The 22,258-nt window shown below is 42.9% G+C and overlaps 1 protein-coding gene across 1 annotated transcript in view; it reads left to right on the forward strand.

Moving 5' to 3' along the window:
• LOC127490640 (uncharacterized) overlaps window positions 1-22,258 on the forward strand; it is a 218,621-nt gene that overhangs the window by 132,879 nt on the left and 63,484 nt on the right. Inside the window, exon 4 of the mRNA XM_070075740.1 lies at window positions 6,838-6,954. Coding sequence (XP_069931841.1) covers window positions 6,838-6,954 — 117 coding nt within the window. The remainder of the gene's footprint in view (window positions 1-6,837; window positions 6,955-22,258) is intronic.

A 22,258-nucleotide genomic window follows, 5' to 3' on the forward strand; every position in this document is an offset into this window, starting at 1 on the left:
AGTCTATCCTAGAGAAAGTTCCATGCCCTGATGAAAAGGATGTATATTCTGCAACTGTTGGATGAAAGACTCTGTAGATGTCAGGTAGCTCCATTTGGTTCATAACTTAGATTACCTCTGTTGTTTCTTTGTTGATTTTCTGTCTTTTTTTTTTTTTTTTGACAGGCAGAGTTAGTGAGAGAGAGAGTCAGAGAGAAAGGTCTTCCTTTTGCCGTTGGTTCACTCTCCAATGGCCACCGTGGCGGCGCACCGCACTGATCTGAAGGCAGGAGCCAGGTGCTTCTCCTGGTCTCCCATGGGGTGCAGGGCCCAAGCACTTGGGCCATCCTCCACTGCACTCCCTGGCCACAGCAGAGAGCTGGCCTGGAAGAGGGGCAACCGGGACAGAATCTGGTGCCCCGACCGGGACTAGAATCCGGGTTGCCAGCGCCACTAGGCGGAGGATTAGCCTATTGAGCCATGGCGCCGGCCGACTTTCTGTCTTTTTGATCTGTCCATCAATGAAAGTAGGGTGTTGAAATCCCCCATTACTATGTATTGGAGTCTGTGTCTCTCTTTAGGTCCATTAACATTTGTTTTAAATAATGAGGTGGCCTGGCATTGGTGTGTATACATTTATTATAGTCACATCTTCCTATTGAATTGATCCCTTAATCATTACATAGTGCCCTTCTTTGTCTCTTTTAACAGTTTTTGTGTTAAAGTCTATTTTATCTAATACTAGGATGGCTATACCAGGTCTTTTTTGCTTTTGATTAGCATGGAATATCCTTTTTCCTCCTTTCACTTTCAGTCACATGTACTCCTGTTGGTGAGATGTATTTCTTGCAGGCAGCAAATACAGGGGTCTTGTTTTTAGTCCATTCAGCCAGTCTGTGTCTTTTAACTGGAGAGTTGAGGCCATTTATATTCAAGGTGACTATTGATACGTAATAACTTGGCCCTGCCACTTTTCCATAAATATTCCTATTGTTTACTTTGTGTTTCCTTTGTGCTTTTACTGAAGATTTTCTGCCTTACATATTCTTTCATAATGATGACTCTATTCTGCATTTCTGTGTGTAGCACATCCTTATGCATCTTTTGCAAAGCTGGACAAGTGGTAACAAATTATTTCAATTTCCGTATGTTATGGTAAGTTTTTACTTCACCTTCATTCTTAGACTCATGCCAAACTCTCCCTCCAGCTTTATCACCAGTGGCACAAGCTGCTGCAGTCTGATCTCACTCTCCAAAGCCGGCACTTTCCCAGCTCTAAGCTGCTGGGATCATGCTTTGCATCCATGTTCATGGTGTGCATCTACACCTTCCACTTTGATCCATGACATCGCTCCCATATGCATTTTAGATAAATATAAACATAGGCGTATATTGGGGGGAAGGGTAGCATTGTATAGAAGGTCCCAGAAAAATCAAAATAACCCAAATCCTCAGACACTATTAATCAACCTATTTCTAATGGTACTCCCATACAATGCAACAAGCAATTATTTGATAGTGATACTGTAGGCACAGGTTGTGGGTTAAACCACCTGTTGGGATGCCTACTTCCTACATCACAGTGCCTGGTTTGAGTCTTTGGTTCAAGTCCTTACTATTCCACACTTGTGATACAGTTTCCTGCTAATGGGGCCTGGAGGCAGCAGGTCATGGCCCAGTACTTGTGTGCCCTCCACCCATGTGAGAGACAAGGATGGAGTCCTGGCTCCTGGCTTTGGCTTGGCCCAGTCCTGCCCCTGTGGCCATTTGGGGAGTGAACCAGCAGATAAAAACTAGCACTCTCTTGCTCACTCTCTTTCTCTCTCTCCTTCTCCCTCTCCCTCTCTGTCATTCTGCCTTTCAAATACATTAAGAAGCTTTTAAAAAACTGACAGTGTAGAATTGTATTCATTAATGGGAAAGTTCTAAGCTATATTATTAAAAAACCAAATGTTATAACAGTTTTAGCCCCTTCTCCGTCTTTGCTCCTTTTCCTACAATAATGTATGTAACTAAAACCCATTGTTATGTGAAAATAAAAACATTAGGTATCTCTGCACAGTGAGATTTTGTATTTTTTTTCTTCTACAACTCTGTATAGTTTACTCTTTTGGCAGTGCATGTATTATGTCTAATTAAGAAAATATCTCAACATTACCTCTCTTCTCCAGTTTTGGAATAGCAAACACGGCCAACAGGTCAGACTATCTAAGACTGACTCTCCAATGTATCTCTTCTTGCCCACATTCATTCTCTCTATTGGGATTACTCAGTTTCTAAATTATCAGTTCTACCTTTCCCATGATCTGAGAAACACAAGAAATCCATGTGGGTGTAGAATAGTGCTGGATATTGAGGTTGCTTTTCGTTTCCTGACACTTGGAGCGTAGCTCTGCGGGCAACAGTGGCAGGACTTACACAACACTGCTCCCAATACACAAGGATCCCAGAACCTTCCAGTTCTAGACATGGTCATGCGACATCAGTGAAGGGTCCAAGCTGCTGATTACCTAAAAGAACGAAACAAAGTCCACTTCCCTGAGTTTCTTCTGGAGCTAATCGATGAGCACAACATCAAGCTGAACTGTCAGACGCAGAGGGAGGTGTTTCTGGGTTTGCAGATGGCAATGTCTAACAGCCCAGCCAGCAGACAGCTCAGGCGGGTGCTTTACTACCTTACTGGGCAATCATGAAAATTGGGGAATGTTTTATGTGAATTTGGGAATGTTTTATTTTAAAAAAAAAAGTTCTGAAGTTGATTAGTGACTTCCAGGTTTGTGCCCACAACACCCTTGGAGACCCAGCCTTTCCCACCCACAGAGAAGCCGTCAGATCACCAGGAGCTCACCAGGAGCTCACCAGGCAGGCAAGAGCCCAGACAGTGCTTTGAGGAGTGGGAGAGGAGCAGAGCATATATATATATGCTTCCGGTAGACTCTCTCCCTGGGGCGTTTTGGCACAGTAAATACCAAAAAATGAACCATACTGGTGTATAGGCTCTACAAGTCATTAGGTAAGTGTTACCAGTTCTTTGCCACTGACTCATCTTTGACCAGAGAACTCATTATACCGCAACTTCTATGCCCTTATCAATAATGCTAAGATAATATGGGAGCCTGTCAGTGTAGCTGAGCTGGCCATACTGAATCCTAAATAGTGTGTTGAACTCTGAGGCTCCGTTGCCTTCATTACTGTGTCCATTAGGTGGGAGAAGAGTTCAGCGTTGTCACTGAAAATTTGGTTTTTCTAATTTGGAAGGAATACATGCTGATTGAAGAAGAAATTGTGACAACCCATAAACAAGTGAAAGTAACTCTTACTATACTACCCTCAAACAGCACTGGTGTTTCAATACTTCCCCTATAGCTGCATGGCTGGGAGTACAGGCTCCAGAACCAGGGTGCCTGGGTTCAAATCCCAGATCTGCCAGTTGCTAGTGGCCTTGAGCATCTGAACAGCATCTTTGTGTCTAAGTTTCTCAAGGAAGTGGGGAGAGCATGACCACAGAGGATCCTAGATGACCGATAATGAGAATTCAGCAGGCTAACACGCGTGAAGTACCTAAAACCGTGCCTGGCATATGGTTATGGTCTCCTGTTAATAAACTTGACCTGTTGTGTTTGGAATCTAGGGGTGGGCCCATGGCATACAGTTAAGATGCATGGCTATTGGAGTGTGCAGGTTTGATGTCCAGCCCTGCGCTGGACTTCAGTTTTCTGCTAATGTGCACTTTGGGGGGCATCAGGTAGGGCTCCTATAACTGAGTCTGTGCCACCCACCTGGGAGGCCTGCATTGAGTTCCAGGCTCATAGCTTCAGGCTGGCCCAGCCATGGCTACTGCAGAGATTTGGGGAGTGAACCAGCAGATGGGGAGCCACCTAACACTCTTTCTCTCTCTCGGCTTCTCCAGTAAATAAATTTATTATTTTTATAAGTAAATACATGGAATCTAAACATATGGAATCGAACTGTTTGGCAACCTGATTTTTACCTAACAGTGTTTCCTGAGCATATTTTCCTTTTATTTAATGCATATCTGATGCAAATGAATGTAGAGTTATAGAAACACTTTTAATGGGTACAAGGCGCTCCGTTGTATGAATGTACTGAATTATTTGGCCAATCAGAGAAAGCAATCCTAAATGCTCTTTCTGTAATGTAACTTCATCGTTAAGGTCCAGTCAGGGAGCCGCAAACATGTAAGTACAGCCTGCTGAGTCCTGCATGTCTTCCACTGGCTTCATAGATTCCCATAGCAAAGGAAGAGGAGCAGGAGGAGAGGCAGGAAGGAGGAAGGAGAGGTGGAGCTACACCGTGATCCAAAAACACTGTTTCTAAACAAAAAAAGTTGATACATAATTTTTGTACTGCTCATGACTGTTCATCATCACGAAGTGAAATTAGTGCCACTTTTTTGAGCTGATTTGGCTCCCTATAAGATCTTTCTTTAGATTGTCCCCGGGGTAAGCTATGAACTGATTAACCCTGATAATCAAAAATATATGAAAAATATCCAGAAAACAGAAGCTATTTATAAATCACATTTTTATAAGATGAAAACTGAACTAGGATTAAACTCAGGTATTTCTGTTCTAAAATAAAGCGATGATTTTATCACGTATTTCTATACAGAACCTTTATGTCATGGGAAACCATAAAATTGTGATGATCTAATAGGAATTTTTATGGCTCTCATGTGGTGTTTACAATGCTGATGTAGAAAAGAATAATCTTCTGCTGTCTAATCTCCCAGTGTTTGAGGTCATGGTCACATCAGACTTCTAGACCAACCTTCCAAGTTTTAAAGCCACCTCTTGGAATTCTCAGGAGAATTTGTATGGCCATGAGTTGATATCATTGCAATGACCTTAAAGACCAGACCAGAAAACTCCCTGAGTTCCTGAAATAATTCAGGCTTATTTTTCTCTTGACTTCAAGTAAATCAGTTGGTTACCAATTCTCCATTTTCTCTCTGCTCAGCCTATGTGGCTCAAAATCAGGGGTTTGTGCTAAATTTCAGAAATCAAAGGATACTGTTCTTGTTACTCTATACGACAATAACTTTATGGCCCTACTTGCAGGCCCAGTTCTTTGGGTTCTTGCAGGCTCAATCACATTCTTGATGGGTTACAATGGACATGTGTTTTCAAAGTAGAATTTAGTCTGTTACCAAGTAGAGACTCTTAATTATGAATGCCTTATACTCATTTTTGGTCTTGTGTGTTTTTCTACATACAAAGCCAAGCTAGCTATGTCTGAGAATCACCTGGGAAATTTTTTGCAGATCTCAGGCTAAACCTCAACTCTATGGAATCTGAAACTCTGGATACAGCCCAGGAATCTATATTTATAACTGTTACTTCTTCCCCAAAAAATAATAGTGCAGAGAGGAGACTATCTAATCAAGTATTTCTAAAGACTTACTGTAGAAATTTATTTGGGTGACACAAAGGAACTAAATAATCCCTGCAAACAAGCTCACTAAGTCAGAATCCCCCAAAATTTATTCCATGAGACATATGTAGGCATTACATGAAAAAAAGGTTGGGGGGGGGATCATGATCAAATAAACTTGGTAAGCTCTAGGTTTAAAAACTTTAACACGTTTTTTTCACTTCAGAATTTCTCAGGGCCTTTAATACATCGTGGCTTTCCAAGAGGAAAGTCAGACTTCTTGGAACGTGGAGTTGTTTTTTCACAGAACATGTCTTGGAACCAGTGTTTCAGAACACACAGCTTTGGCAATGCTGCACGACATGATCCAGTTCTCAAGCGCGATGACCATGACTACGCATGTTCAACCCTCCTAGCACCCAGAACAAGGCTCAGTACTACATGTGAAGCTGATGAGCTGAATACATTCTCACAATCTGCATTGTCATCCAGGAGGTCAGGGAAGCACACAGGCTAAAAACAGCTACAGGTTACGAGGAACCACAGAGTCGGTTATTCCATGGCTTTTTTGTGTTTCATTTGTTTGTTGAAGTGTTGGCTCGTGTCGGTGCCACTGGAAAAAGCAATGGCTCCTCTGTGATTTGTCTCCTCCTAATTCTCAGAAATTAGGCTCAGTGCTCATACTCATTCTAAGAAGAAATCTGGGGCTGTGGAATGATGTTGGAGCAGGGACAGCAGGAAAACCATAGGATCCAAGGAGCTTGGTGTGCCTCAGGGGTTTAGAATGCTGTACACTTGCACCGGTTGTACTGATCACAGTAGAAAATAATTTCCTAGTCTTGTGGCTAATTCTTGCGTAAGGACCTTGTGGGGTGGTACCTGCCAGGCCACGGTGCAGGAAGTCCTTACCCGGCAGGGGGGTGAACTTGGCTGAGGAAGGGTCAGAGTAAAATCAAAAGAACAGTTTCTGTCCTCAGAGCTTGTTTTACAGGACTGTAGCGAATTGTTCGATATTTTTAGTTTGCCTGATTCTAAACAGCATGAAATGATTCCACTTCACTGGGGCAGGGCCAGCTGGAATGAAAACGAAATGGCTGAGAAGGGGAATTTTACTTTTATTTTTTAATATAGGAAAGAAAAGGGGGGGAGAAAAAGATCGTATCTCAAAGTGGTTGGAAACCAAACTGTTTGTTCCCAATGCTTTGATGAAATGGGGGTGGTTTTCATGATGTCACCCACACGGGTTAAATAAACAGGGTGCGAAGGTTAACAAGCTCCAATCCCAACAGAACTGGGCGGTGAGGGGATTGCAGTCGGGCTAATTTGATCGATCACGTTTGGTTCCAGAGGTCTCTCCATGAGACAGAAGCCAGTGTACATGCGTTGGCAGGTGAAAAATCAGTTTGGTCAACACATACCCTGGTGGTAATGAACATTCTTTCAAACTTCATTTTTCATTCCCAGGAGACGATAATCCCGCTAATGCCCATCACTGCCGCTGCCGAGGCAGCCAAGAAACAACCGCCAGTCTTTCTGGGAGCCGGAATCTTGGATTTCACGGGGAATGGACACTCGTCTTTGGTTCGTTCCCTGTGCTCTTACTTTTTTATATTTTTTTATTTATTCATTTATGTATTTGAAAGGCAGAAAGAAAGAGATAACTCCCATCCACTGGTTCACTCCCCGGGTGCTTATAACACATGCCCTAAAATGTATGTTGAATTTTTCTCACCTTTTCCTAGTAAGAATTCTAACTAGGAAGAATTATCTCAAGTTTTTGTTACCACATGCCATGCCTTCTGTACAGTTGATACTTTCTTTCTCATCATAAATGTTATTCAATTGCATGAAGCTAGTAAAAAATTTAATATGCATGGAGGATGTGATGAGGTTTCAAAAAAAGTCATAGAAAATGAACATTATCTATTTAAAAAATTTTTTTTTTTTGAGAAACAAAGAGAGCGCCTATTCTGTGGCTTACTCCTGAAATACCCACAATGACTCCAGCCAGCGCCAAAGCTGGGTGCCTAGAATTCAGTGCAGGTTTCCCACATGGGAAGCTGGAAGCCAGTTGCTTGCCTCCCAGGGTCTGCAAAGCCAACTGCCAAAGTCAGGAGCCACAGCTCAGTGTCAAACCCAGATGAGATCCAGGCATCTTACCTGGTATCTAACTACACAACTACGTTCTATTTTTAACTACACAACTACATTATATTTTTTAAACTTTTTAAAATTTGTTATTTTTATTTATTTGAAAGAACCAGAGAGAGACAGACAGAGATCTTTCATCGCTTAGTTCACTTCCCAAATGCCCAGAACAGCCAGGCTGGGCCAGGACAAAACCAAAACCTGGGAAATCAGTGAAATTCTCTCCCATAGGTAGCAGGGATCCAACTACTGGAGCCATCAATACTGACTCCCAGGGCGTACACTGAAAAGAAGCAAGAGTGGAAGCTGAGGGGCCAGGATGAAAACCCAGGCCCTCTGATGCGGGATGTGGGCATTTCAGGGAGCCCCTGAGCCCCCGGGCCAAATGCCTGTAGTCTTTTAATGCAATTTTCCCCTGAACTTTTGGAAGTCCCCTTGCTCATATGAATGAACTGAGCAGTGACTTTTAGATATGTGAGTTGAGTTGATTAACTTAAAAAGATATTGAATAGAAGAAAAAAAATTGGTATATAAATAGAAGAAATGGCAATAACAAAGGAAAGTGGAATTTCACAATTGCTCAGTACATAGCACTGAGGCACTGGCTTAGTGCTACAGGACGCAAAGTTGCGTCACTCCTGGGCCTGACCTCACGGTCTCCTAAGGACAATGACACAGACCCCAGGCGTTATCACACAGGCAGACACACCACAGAGGAGGCACACAGATGTCTCTAAGGGACACAAAGATGGCGAGATTTCATCTGGAGGGCAGAAGTCAAGATACAATAACCAAACAGTTTTCCCTTGAGATGTTTAGGCCAAGCTGTAGAAATGAGAGCATGTGGAATAAGTCATGGGTAGCAGGAACTATCCAGAGAAGTGGGCTCTTGGAAGGGAGAGATTAAGATAGAAAAATACATTGGGATCATTTCTGAAAGATTTTGGATTCCGTTGGATTCATATGTGACAAAGTAGACAGAAGTTGTTGAGGGGCCGGCATTGTGGCGTAGCAGGAAATGCCGCCACTGCAACACCAGCACCCCACATGAGCACTGGTTCCTTTCCCAGCTGCTCCACTTCTGACCCAGTGCCCTGCTAATGTGCCTAGAAAAGCTGAGGACAATGACCCGAGTGTCTGGGCCTCTACACCAACGTGGGAGACACAGAAGAAGCTCCTGGCTCCTGGCTTTGGCCTGGCCCAACCCTGGCTGTTGTGGCCATTTGGAGAGTGAACCAGAAGATGGAAGATGTCTCTCTGTGTCTCTCCCACTATCTCTGTAACTCTGCCTTTCTTCTTTTTTTTAATTTAAGATTTTTTATTTATTTATTTGACAGCCAGAGTTACAGACAGTGAGAGGGAGAGACAGAGAAAAGGGTCTTCCTGGCCAGTGCCGCGGCTCACTAGGCTAATCCTCTGCCTTGCGGCGCCGGCACACCGGGTTCTAGTCCCGGTCGGGGCACCGGATTCTGTCCCGGTTGCCCCTCTTCCAGGCCAGCCCTCTGCTGTGGCCAGGGAGTGCAGTGGAGGATGGCCCAAGTGCTTGGGCCCTGCACCCTATGGGAGACCAGGAAGAAGCACCTGGCTCCTGCCATCGGATCAGCGCGGTGCGCTGGCTGCAGCACGCCGGCCGCGGCGGCCATTGGAGGGTGAACCAATGGCAAAGGAAGACCTTTCTCTCTGTCTCTCTCACTGTTAAAAAAAGAAAGAAACAAAGAAAGAAAGAAAGAAAAGGGTCTTCCTTCTGTTGGTTGACTCCCCAATGGCCACAATGGCCGGAGCTGTGCTGAACCAGAGCCAGGAGCCAGGAGCTTCTTCTGGGTCTCCCACATGGGTGCAGGGATCCAAGGACCTGGGCCATCTTCTACTGCTTTCCCAGGCCACAGCAGAGAGTTGGACAGGAAGAGAAGCAGCCGGGATTAGAACCGGCACACATATGGGATGCTGGCCCACAGGTGGAGAATTAACCTACTATGCCATGGTGCTGACCCCAACTCTGCCTTTCAAATAAATAAATAAATATTTTATTTAAAAAAAAGAAAAGAATTATTAAAAAAATTTTGGAAAACATATCAGAATCAGACAAATTAATCCAGACACCATTACAATTGGGAGAGCCCAGAGGTAGGGAAAGTCAGAAATTGCTGTCACAATGAGACTGAAGAATCACAAAGGTGTATTTCAACCATGACTGGATGAAAAAGGGGTGGTGCTGACATCAACGACTTGAAAGATGAGAAAGTAGGGATATTTTTATGACTTTGGCTAGGTTTCCTTGGAATTTGATCCCTCCACTCTACATCCAATACTTCATAAAGCTGGGGAAGCTTAGTTAGGCATAGACAGTGACGTGTCCAACAATTAGCAGATCAAGAATAAAGAGTGAGTACCCTGAAAAATTAATTTCGGTTCTCATTCCAAAAATATGTGCTGAGCTCCTGACGTGTGCTAGGCACGTGGCTGGCCACAGTAAGGGAAACGCACATGTGTAAAACAGACCTTAAGAGACTTAGGATTGAATAGCTTCTGGTTCTGTTCTGTCACTTATTTGCTGCACAAGCTAGAGGAAGCAACAACATTTAGAAATGTTTTCAGCTTATTTCTGGCCTAGAAATACCATGAAGTACATGTTCACCCCTTCAGGGATGGTGTTAGATTTAACAGGTGTGAAATATCTTAGGATCATGGGGAATTCATGAGAACTGTCACTATGAGCTGTCATCGGGCCTGGGGGGGGGCACAAGACACGAGGTGGCTGCTAAAATCCCTAGGCAAGCAGGGAAGCACAACACACGGCCAACGTGGAGAGGAGCCTCTGAGGTTGGAACCAAAGCCAACACCTTCCTCTAGTGCGTCACTTTCCGTCTTGCAAGCCAGCGGTGGCCTGGAGCTCGCCCACGCTGTCTCAGCCCTGGATTCAGGAGCCAAAGGAATAAGAGACACATTTCTGAAAAGGGAGCCTTCTCATAAGGGGCAGAGGAGAGGTGTGAGGACTGTAGGCATCTTCTGACTGTGCGGGTGCTGAGTCATTCGACTGGTCTTTCCTGAGTGCCTGCCATGCTCAGCGCTGTTTCCTGACAGTACAGCAGTGCCCCTGACACCAGGAAGCTGATAGCCTAGGGAGGAAGACAGGGATCAAATCCCCGGATGTGACAGGTGCCGTGAAAAAGAGGCGTGCCCATCAGCGAGAGCGTCTGGCAGGAGGCCTTTCCTTGAGTTTGGGTAGCAAGAGGTCGACTGCAACAGGACACGTGAGCCAACACGGCACCGAACAGACCATCAGAATCCTTTATTGGGGTGGGATGTAGGGCTGGACTACTACTCAGACCTACTTGTTTTTTTAAATATTTTTTATTTATATAAGGTGAACAGATTCCGTGTATTTCACAGATACAGACTTAGGAGCACAGTGATTCTTCCCGTCCTTCCTCCTTCCCACCTGCAACTCCACCCCTCCTCCTCCTTCCTTTCTTGTTCTTTTAATTCTTACAATGGCCTACTTTCAGTTTATTTTATAATATTAAGCTTAACCCTCCACTATACAAAGAATTCAACAAATAGTAAGAAGAAAAAATATCCCAGTTTCTCAACAGTAGAAAAAAGAAAGGTAAACAATTATTGAATCTCAAAATGTCCATTTCACTTATATACAGTACATATTTTTAGTTAGTTTGCATCTGTGGTTCTCTATAGCTTACATCTATACAGTTTACATCTATTAGTTACCACCGTTCAGGGAAAACATATAATATTTGTCTTTTTGGGACTGGCTTACAGATCTACGTCCAATCCTGGTCCCTCAGGCATCCCATTATAGAATCCTGAAAAAAAACCAAAATATTAAAAGGTCCCAAAACACCAAAGTTGAACCCAGTGACTGCAATACAGAGAGAACAGGACACGATGCAACATCTAGCTATGCTGCTCGTGGAAGCGCTGTTGCAGAGTGGGGAGAAATCAAAGTCTGGCGTGAAGCCCACGTGACTTGGGGCACGTTATTTAGACCCCATAAACCTTCGTTTCCTCCTTTGTACAGTGGGGATAAACAACACATAAACCTGTGATTATTGTGAGAGTAAGTAAGATGATCCCTAAAACTCATAGCACAGTTTGTTTTTTGTTTTTTTGTTTTTTTTTTTGTTGTTGTTGTTGTTTATTGTTTTTTGTTTTTTTGGACAGGCAGAGTTAGTGAGAGAGAGACACAGATAGGTCTTCCTGCCATTGGTTCACCCCACAAATAGCCACTGCGGCCAGCGCAGCGCTGATCCAAAGCCAGGAGCCAGGTGCTTCCTCCTGGTCTCCCATGCGAGCGCAGGTGCCCAAGCACTTGGGCCATCCTCCACTGCCTTCCCGGGCGACAGCAGAGAGCTGGACTGGAAGAGGAACAACCGGGACAGAACCAGCGCCCCAACCACGACTAGAACCCGGGGTGCCGGCACCGCAGTCAGAGGATTAGCCTAGTGAGCGATGGCGCTGGCCATAGCACAGTTTCTGGCACTATCCCTTAACCAACATTAGCTATTTTCATCAACTTGGGTAGGGATTTTTATTGAATATAATTGAAGTGTGCAGTTCAGGGATGGCGCTGTGGTATAACAAGTAAAGACACCACGTGCAGTTCCAGAATCCCATGTGGGCACCAATTCGAGCCCTGGTTGCTCCACTTCCAATCCAGCTCCCTGTTAATGTGCCTGGGAAGGTGGCAGAGGATGGCCCAAGTGCTTGAACTCCTGCACCCACACGGGAGACATGAATGAAGTACCTGCCTTGTGGCTTTGGCTTGGCCCAGCCCTGGCTATTGCATTCACTTAAGGAGTGAACCAACAAATGGAAGATCTCTCTATCTCTCTCTCCCCCAGTCCTAACTCCTCCTTTCAAATAAATAAATCATTTTTGTGCAATTCGGTGTTTTTAGTATTTCCCCATAGTTTACAGCATCACCACTCTCTAGTGCCAGGGCATTTTCACCTCCTCAAAAAGAAGACACCCCCAATCCATTAGCAGTCACTCCCATTCCCTTTCTCCGCAGCTTCTGGCAACCACCAGTCTACTTTGGGCTCTCTGGGTTTGTCTGGACATTTCGTGCAAGTGGAATCACATAACAGGTGACCGTTTGTGTCTTTATGGATAATGCGTTCATGGTTCACCCTTGTTGCAGCATAATCCAGCACTCTTCAGGCCTCAAGAATGGTCCGTGGTTTGGATAGAACACACACTCTGTGTCTATCGTTTCATCAGTGGGTGGACATTTGGGTTGTTTACATTCTGCTGTTATGAATCATGCTGCTATGAACGTGAGTGTAATTTGGTTTTCGTGTGGCCCTGTGCTCCTGGATATATACCTAAGAGAATGGTTGTATCACATGACGTTCAGCGTTTAAATCTGCGGGGACTCTCAGAACTGATTCCCAAAGCTGTCGCGTTGTTTACAACCCAGCAGCAAAGCATGAAGGTTCCAGTTCCTCCATGTCCTCATCAACAGTTTTTAATGTCTGTCTGCTCTCTGTTGGCCTTCTGGTGAGTGTGAAGTGGCGTCCCACTGCTATGGTTTTCATTTGCATTTCCCTAATGACTAATGATACTGACAATCCTTTTCACACGCTTACTGTCCATGTCAGTATCTTCTTAACAGAAACATCTATTCACATCTTTGCCCATTATTTAATTAGGGTTTTTTTTGTCCTTTTATTGCTAAGTTGGATAAAGATCTTACAAAAACATTTTATTCACTCTCGCTGATCCTAAAAACCATCCGATCTCCAAGAAGGGAGCAGACAAGTCTTTCTGTCTGCCATAGGAAAGGACAACTGGCAGGCACAGGGGACATAGCTGGGAAAGGCAGGGCGGACACGCTCTCCCCTTGCTCATGTGCCCTGCTCCAAACTCTGCCCCTGCTCCTTCCCCATGGTGAAACCATCTAGCTGCTCTCCTCTACTTCTTTTTTCTTTTTTCTTTTTTTTTTTTTTTGACAGGCAGAGTTAGACAGCGAGAGAGAGAGACAGAGAGAAAGAGAGAAAGGTCTTCCTTTTCCACTGGTTCACCCCCCAAATGGCCACTACAGCCAGTGTACTGTGCCGATCTGAAGCCAGGAGCCAGGTGCCTCCTCCCGGACTCCAATGCGGGTGCAGGGCCCAAGCACTTGGGCCATCCTCCACTGCCTTCCTGGGCCACAGCAGAGAGCTGGACTGGAAGAAGAGCAACCGGGATAGAACCGACGACCGACCGGGACTAGAACCCCGAGTGCCGGTGCCACAGTCGGAGGACTAGCCTAGTGAGCCGCGGGGCTGGCCCTCCTCTACTTCTAAGGTCTCTCATTTCAGCCCCACAGTGCCATTGTGAGAATTTCTGCCCAGGGTGGAGTCCAGAAGGGCAGGAGACTAGAGAGAGTAGGCAGCAACGCACAGCAGTTGCCTGTCTCTGGACATCTTCCAGGCACGGGACCATGAAGATGGCCAGAGTAAGGACAAACACTGTCCCATCTCCTAACTCCTGTACTCCATCTGAACCTTGTCCTTCCTAAGGCTGGGGATCCAGGCTATAGGGGAAAGAATGACCACAGAACTAGTGAGAGAAAGTGAGTCCTACCCTCCAACACACACACACCACGGCCAGAGGCAAGTTACTCATCTTGTGTGCGTTCGATTTTCTTCACCTGCAAAACAAAGCTAATAATATATGCTCTACATGTCTTGCAAGATTTTTATAAAGATGAAATGTGCTAAGATATGTAAAAGGGCTTTGTAAAATGCTGTATAAATGAAAGTGTTATTACCCAGGAGTGAGAACTTAACTTCTGTGTAGCATCACAGAGTAGTTGAATAAGCACAAGAATATTAGATACCTTTATTTATCACTCCTGGGAAATTTCTGGAATATATAGCTTATACATGGAGTGTAGTTTTTGTTGAGGGTATTGTTTTATGCTGTAAGTCCTAATTATTTGCAAAAGCTATATTTTAAAATAAGCTAACAAGTTAAATTCTCCTTCATTCCACTCATCTACATGAAAACATATTAAATAAGAACTTCCTCTTTCTTCACTCAGATATTTTAGCCTCAAGTTAAAATGAATGTTCAATTTTATAAACCAAGTATTTCAATACCTGCACTAGAATTGACATCTGATTAATTTTGAGCACATACACAGTACCAAGTTGTATGTTAAGCTTTGTGTTACAGAATCCTTACCATAAAAAATGAAAGAGTATTGGTTACAGCGCCAACATTGTGATACAGTGTGAAGCCGCCACTTGTAACACCATCATTCCATGTTGGGGCATTGGCTTAAGTTCCAGCTGCTCCTCTTGTGATCCAGCTTCCTGCTAATGCTCCTAGGAAGGCAGGGGAAGATGCCCAAGTGCTTAGGACCCTGCCACCCATATGGAAGACTAGGATGGAGTTCCCAACTCCTGGCTTCAGCCTGGCCCAGATCTGCCTCTGTTGCAGCCACTTGGGGAGTGAACCAGTAGATGAAAGATCTGTCTCTCTGTCTGTCCCTCTGTCTCTAACTCTGCCTTTCAAATAAATAAATCTTCTAAAAGAGTAATAACTATTGCTGCCATTTTTCACATGAGAAAAATGACAGTAAGAAAAATCAGTCACCTACCTGGTAAGAGACTAGGTAGGGATTGGAAACAGTTGCTTTGACCCCAGACACCAAGGACAAAAGGCACACTGAAGAAGTGCAGGTGAAGCATTTACATGCATCTGTGCTATTTATATTCATACTTCATTAAAAGACTACCTTGGACAGCATCCACAAAAGAAAAGACACCAATAGAATCGGAGAAGATGATTTATGGACCAGGGTTGGTTCCATTTGGGATATAGTTAAGGAATGAAGAAGAATTTGCTGCCAGTAAGAATTGTGAAACAAAGATGTGAATTAGTGAAGGGAACTGTTGCAGCTTTGCTGTGATTTGCTACCCGAGGGTCCCTGAGTTAGAGGTGTGGTCCCCACCTGGAAGTTGAACCTTTAAGAGATAGAGCATAGCGGGAGATGGTTAGGTCACTGGGGCCCTGACCTTGGAAGGGATGAGGCAGTTCCTGTGAGAGCGAGTTGTTTCAAAAGAGCAAGGTTCACCCCTCCCACTTTCTGGCTTCCTGTCTGGCCATGTGCTCTCTTACCATTGATAATGCGGCCCTCACCAAAGCCAGCCCCATGCCGTTGGGATTTTCAACCTCCAAAACTGTAAGCCTTATAAGCCTCTTTTCTTTATATATTACTCAGCCTCCAGTATTTTATTATGGCAATGAAAAATAAGCTAATACAGAAGTTACATATCTTGTTTTCTGAAGGGTGCTTAGCAGAGTAAATCTCATCATTTATGGCTTCTGCTAAATTTTGTTACGAAACTAGAGCCATAGGGGTGAGCAACTGGTTAAATTATAGCCAACATAAAAATAGGATAGCACATTGCTGTTTTTAAAGGAAAAAGCCCAAATATTTATTAGAAAAAATAGTAAAAAAATCCCTTAAAATCCAAGAGTGTTAATAAAAGAACAAAAGAAGTCACTAAAATAAAAAATAATTTATCTAATATTTTTGCATCTATAGGTATAGGTTAAAAATAAATAAATGAATAATAAACACATTCCTATAACCATGTTTAATGAGGTCATTTAACAGACACTCTAGGTTTTTGTGATATAATGGTATTCATATAGAAATCTTCATAAAGAAATTGAAAACAGACATTATGTGGTAAACATGTAATATACACAACATTTTTTATAGTTCTCAGCAGCTAAAATGGAATGTTGTAGAAATCCTAAAGTCAGTCAAAATCAAGTTCTAGAAATATACTCGGGTGTCACTCACATCACACTAACTTCTGCATATTTTCCTCTTACATCTTTTTTCATCCTATTTTTGTCTCTTTTTTTAAGTTTATTTATTTGAGAGGCACAGTGACACATGGAGAGGACAGACAGAAAGATCTTCCATCTGCTGGCTCACTCCCCGAATACCTACAACAGTTGAGACTGGGCCAAGTTGAAGCCAGGAGCCAGGACTCCACTGAGGTCTCCTATATGGGTGGCAGGAGGGCTTTTGTCTGCTGCCTCCCAGGCACATTGGCAGGAAGCCAGATCAGAAGTGGAATAGCCGGAGCTCTGGCATAGTGGGGTCAGCCAGTGCCTGCAGCACCAGCACAGCATTTGGGCACTGGCTGTAGTCCTGGCCATTCCACTTCCTATCCAGCTCCCTGCTAATGTGCCTGGGAAGCAGCAAAGGATGGCCCAAGTGCTTGGTCACCTGTACCCACATGGGAGAGCCAGAAGAAGCCTCTGGCTCCTGGCTTCATATGGGCACAGCTCCAGCCATCCCTCGTGGCTTTCTGGGGAGTGAACCAGCAGATGGAACGTGTGTGTGTGTGTGTGTGTGTGTGTGTCCTTTCTCTCTCTCTCTCTCTCTAACTATGCCTTTCAAATGAATAAATAAATCTTTTTTTAAAAAAATGGAATAGCTAGGAGATGAACTAGCACTCCACCTCACTGAGCCACAGTATATGTTCCCTGCTTTTGTTCTTCTTATTGCATGTCTCATCACCTTGCTGATTACAAACTTAATGTTTTCTTAGTTATCCACTTGATTCAGCCTTTAAAAAATAGGAGAGTAACTATACTTCTATAAATTATCTTATTAAAATATTTATTGCTTCTAAATCAATATTTTAATGTCTGTAGTGGGTTTTTTAAATTAAAAACTTGGTTCTGTTGTGTAAAGTCTGGACACAGCATGGATTCTAATTTTTCTAGTTCCAAGTACAGAACTGACCCTCTAATTAGTACCTAATTCTTTTTCCAGAAGGTTAGACTACCAGTTTGCCCAGCAAGCTGGAAAAAGGACTTTTCAGAATTCCTTCCAACTGAGTACTTCCTTTATGTCAGATCTCATTCTTATTCCCAATCCTGTTGGAGAATTCTGTTTGAATTATTTCCAGAGCATTCTGCCGCAAAGTGTGATGTGCTGAATTGCTTGATGAATGTCAGAAGCTTATAACAATCCTAACACAGTGGTGTATTTTCTGTAGAGGCCGTTGACCCATTGGGTAGTTCAGTAGGCAGAAGACATTTTCACAGATGGTTTTCACTGTGGGACATGTACACACACATGTGCACACATGCACAAAAGCACCAGACACATACACACACAAACACATGCATGCACACATGCACACACACACACTAAACATGTGCCCTAGGATTTGAGTCAGGGATATACACATTCTAAAATATCCTAGCTTAATTAATATCCAGTTATTTAGGCATGTAAATAAAAGTCTCTTGTCGAATTTACATTGATCTATCTATCCCAAATACATTTTAGTAAAATAAAATGAATGCTAATAAAAAGAAAGATTTTAAATCTAGTCCTTGAAAATAGGAAAAATAAGATATAAATTATTCAAGGAAATATTTATGCTATCCATGTTTTCTCTTTAATTTGGTTTTCTTTCCATCTGAAGTGGGCAGGAAGTGAGCTTCATCAAAAGCATAAGCACACGTCTGCCTGGGCTCCTGGAACAAGGAGGGTCTAAGGCCCCTTCCATGGAAATACCCTCTTGTTGCTCTTTTCCCTTTCGGATCCAAGGCATGCCTCAGTATTACAGTTCTTGGCTTCCAGTTTGCTCAGTTGAAATAAATGTGGCCAGAATTCAGAGAATCATTTAGGGTCACTCAAAACATTTATAAAAGAGATTTACAGTTAAGAAAACAAACTCTGTCATCAGAAACTTTAACCAGAACAAATGAAATAACACGTACCTTGGAGAGACTGGAAGACACACAGACGTAGGAACCTTGGCTTTGCTCAGATGCCTCCTGAGGGAGTGGGAAGAGAAGGGGGCTGGCACTCAGAAGATCTCGATTCTTGTCCTGGCTTCACCTCTGTGTTCAGTAGACTTGAGAATGTCATTTAAGCTGTATAAGCTGCTATTTTTTTAAAGATTTATTTATTTGAAAGTCAGAGTTACAAAGAGAGAGGGAGAGACAGTGAGATCTTCCATCTGCTTGTTCACCTCCCAGATGGCTGCGACAGCCAGGGCTGGACCAAGTGGGAGCCAGGAGCCAGGAGCTTCTTTAGGGTCTCCAGCATGGGTTCAGAGGCCCAAGCACTTGGGCCTTCTTCCACTGCTTTCCCAGGTGCGTTAGCAGGGAGCTGGATCAAAAGTGGAGCAGCGGGGACATGAACCCATGCCCATAAGGGATGCCAGTACTGCAGACATTGGCTTAACCCGCTACGCCACAGCCCCAGCCCCACACGCTGCTATTTCTTTATTTGCTAGAAAGAAAAGACAGACCAAAGTTCCTGCCCTGCTCTCCCTCTGTGAATTTCCTCCACACCCAGCAAATGGTCCCAAATCCTGAGTCTCTTCCCAGTACTGCCTTACCGTTGGCCCTAAAACAAGCCTGGCTTTCAAATGAGAATAGTTTTATCTCAGACTAGTGCTCCTCAAATCTCACACTTCAAAAAAGAAGAAGAAGGTGTAGACATTTGGCCTGGAGGTTAAGGTGTCTGTGTCCCACATCCAAGTGCCTGGGTTCAATCCCCAGCCCTGGCCCCTGATTCCAGCTTCCCACCAATACAGAAAGTAGGAGGCAATTGTAATGACCCAAGTAATTGGGTTCCTACAACCCACATGTCTCACTCTCTCCTCTCTTTGTCTCTCCATGTCTTTCTTCCTCTCAAAAAAAAGATGTTTTTTAATCTTCTTAAATCCTCAGGTTGGTGATGTCTGGGTCTTCCATGTTCTACTTGCGTCTTTGCCATTCTCATCAAGTTCATTGTCATTGTCCCTTAACCACCAAAGCCTTGGCTCTGGTTCACCACCTTGCTCGCTTCTCACCCTGGTGACTTCAGTTGTCAGGTTCAAGACTCAATTCAGTGGGCCAAAAAGTATGATGTAGGTTCACAATGGAACAGTATTGATCTGCGGAAAAGAATGAGATTTTGTCATTTTCAACAACATGGATGAACCTAAGTCATGAAAAATAAATCAGGCACCAAAATACTGCATTTCTCATTCAAGTGTGGAAGCTAAAAAATTTGATCTCGTAGAAGTAGAGAGAATTGTTACCAGAGGGAGGGGAGGGATGGGGAGAAGTCAGTTAACAGGTACAAAATTATAGTAAAGAGGAGTAAGTTCTGGTCTTGTAAAGCAGAGTAGGATGACAACAGTTAATTAACAGATAATTCATTGTATAATCTCAGAATAGCTATCATAGAGGATTTTAAATGTTCTCACCACAAAGAAACAATGAACGCTTGAGGTGATAGATATACGAAATTACCAAGATTTGATCATTCCTTGTAGTATACATAAATCAAAATATCACACTGTACCCCATAACATATACAACTAATGTGTTAATTTAACAAAGCTTGTTAAAAAGGATCTATTCAACTTGCTCAATCCAGAACAAGCCCAGGTGGCCCCCACTTGCCTCTTCTGTTCTGCACAGTCAGAGAAATTAGGTAATAAAAAGAAATAGAAGGCATCCAAATGCGAAAAGAAGTTGACCTGTCTCTACTTCCATGCGATACGGTCTTATGCAGAGAAAACCCTGAAGGCTGCACTAACAATTATCAGAACTAACAAATTCAGTAGAATTTCAACATACAAAAACCAGTAGCTTTCTATATGCAATAAATTTTTTGAAAAATGAAAGAATCCCATTTATAGTAGTGTCAAAAATATTACATAGAAATTAAGTTAACCAAGGAGGTAAAAGATCTACACACTGAAAACTAGAAAATTTTGATAGAAGAAATTGAAGTAGGCACAAAGAAATGGAAAGTGTCCTATGTTTGTGAGTTGGAAGAGAGAATATTGTTAAAATGTCAATACCACCCAAAGCAATCTACAAAATTCAGTGCAATACGCATCAAAATTCCAATGATTTTTTGCATTTTTTGCAGAAATAGATGAAATCCTGAAAGTTATATGGAATTACAAAATAACAAAAGCACTCTTGGGCTAAAAATATAAAATCTTGCACTAAAAGAACAAAGCTGGAAGCATTACATTCCCTGATTTCAAAATGTAATATAAAACATAATCAAAACAACAAGGCACTGGCACAATAACAAATACATGAACCTGTGGGACATAAGAAAGCCTGGATATAAATCCACACATTTAGAGTCAATTGATCTTCCACAGATGCCAAGAACACACAACAGTGAAAATAGTCTCTTCAATGAATGCTGTGGAACAGCTGGAAATCCACATACAGAAGCTATAAATTGGATCCTTTCCTCACACCATAAACAAAATACAACTCAAAATGGTTTCAAAGCTTAACTGTAGAACTGTGGAACTCCTGAAAAACACAAACAGGGGAATCTTGTGGACATCGCTCTGGGGAATGACTTTTGAATATGATCCCGAAAGCACAGGCAACAACAGCAAAAAATAAACAAAAGGTAGTACATCAAACTAAAAGGCTTTTGCACAGCAGAGAAAACAGTCAACAAAGATACAACATACAGAACGGGCGACAATATTTGTAGACCTATATATGTTAAGGAGTTCATATAAAAAATATGTGAAGAACTCCTACAACCCAATAGCAAAAAATCAAATAACTGAATTTTAAAATGGGCCAAAGACCTAAATAGATAATGTAGCAAAAGAACACACACAAATGGCCAAAAGTATATGAAAAAAAAAGTTCAACGTCACCAATTATTAAGAAAATGAGAATTTAAACCACAATGAGTTATCACCACATACCTGTTAGAATTTCTATTATCAAAAAAGAAAAAAGATAATGCCAATGAGGGTGTAGAGAAAGGAGAACTTTGTGTACTGTTGGTGAGAATGTACATTAGCACAGCCATTACAGAACACATGATAGAGGTTGTTCAAAGAACTACTGATTTGTGTGTATGGATCACAGCATTCGGAAGAGATCATTCTCTCAAGGAGAAGGCATGGTCCTCAGTTAAGTACGTGAGGATAGAGGGAAAAACAAGAACCAAGCCACAGGGCCCTCAGGCACCCTACAGCAAGCGAAAGATGCTGTGCAAAGAGAAAAGCTGCTCCACTCTGCATCAGGGTGTGACTGCGCCAGCCATGGGCCCTGTGCAAGCCAGTCCCTCAGGCTGTGTCTAGTCAAGCCTCCCAGCCGCGACAAGATTGGAGCTTCACGCTTGTCTCTTTCCTCTCCTGCTGCTAAAATGCTGGTATTACAGCTTATATGCCAGGGAGACCTCAAGGCATTGAAGTGTAAGATAGCATACAATATAGGGGCATGGAGGGAGGCAGGGAGGAGCTTACGCTTAGAGGGGCAAAGTTATTTACCAGTTACTGATTTCTGCAATATTTCAAAGTATGAGCTATAATTTGTAAGCCACTACCATTAAACGTTATAATACCTATTTGCCAAAATACAAATAATGACATTTTATGGATTTAGATACAAACTGTATCTAACTGCCCGCTAACGCAAGGAGAGATTTGTTTAGTGTGCATAAATAACAAGTCAGAAATCTTTCAAACCCTGTCAGGTAATCAGTATGTCACAGCTTTCCCCCTTGAGGGGAAACAAAACTTAATGATCATTGGCTCTATCTGAAAACAGCCAAAATCGCATCAACAGATGGGTGACTGTCAATTAGCCATTTGTTAAGCAGTGTGGCTTTCTTGGAAGCTCACACACAACCTCAACAAAATGAAGAGTGGCGTTCTCCTGAGTCCCACAATTAACTTTTCATGATATTTTATATTCT

This window comes from Oryctolagus cuniculus, chromosome 6, assembly GCF_964237555.1.
Source record: "Oryctolagus cuniculus chromosome 6, mOryCun1.1, whole genome shotgun sequence".
Classification (NCBI taxonomy): domain Eukaryota; kingdom Metazoa; phylum Chordata; class Mammalia; order Lagomorpha; family Leporidae; genus Oryctolagus; species Oryctolagus cuniculus.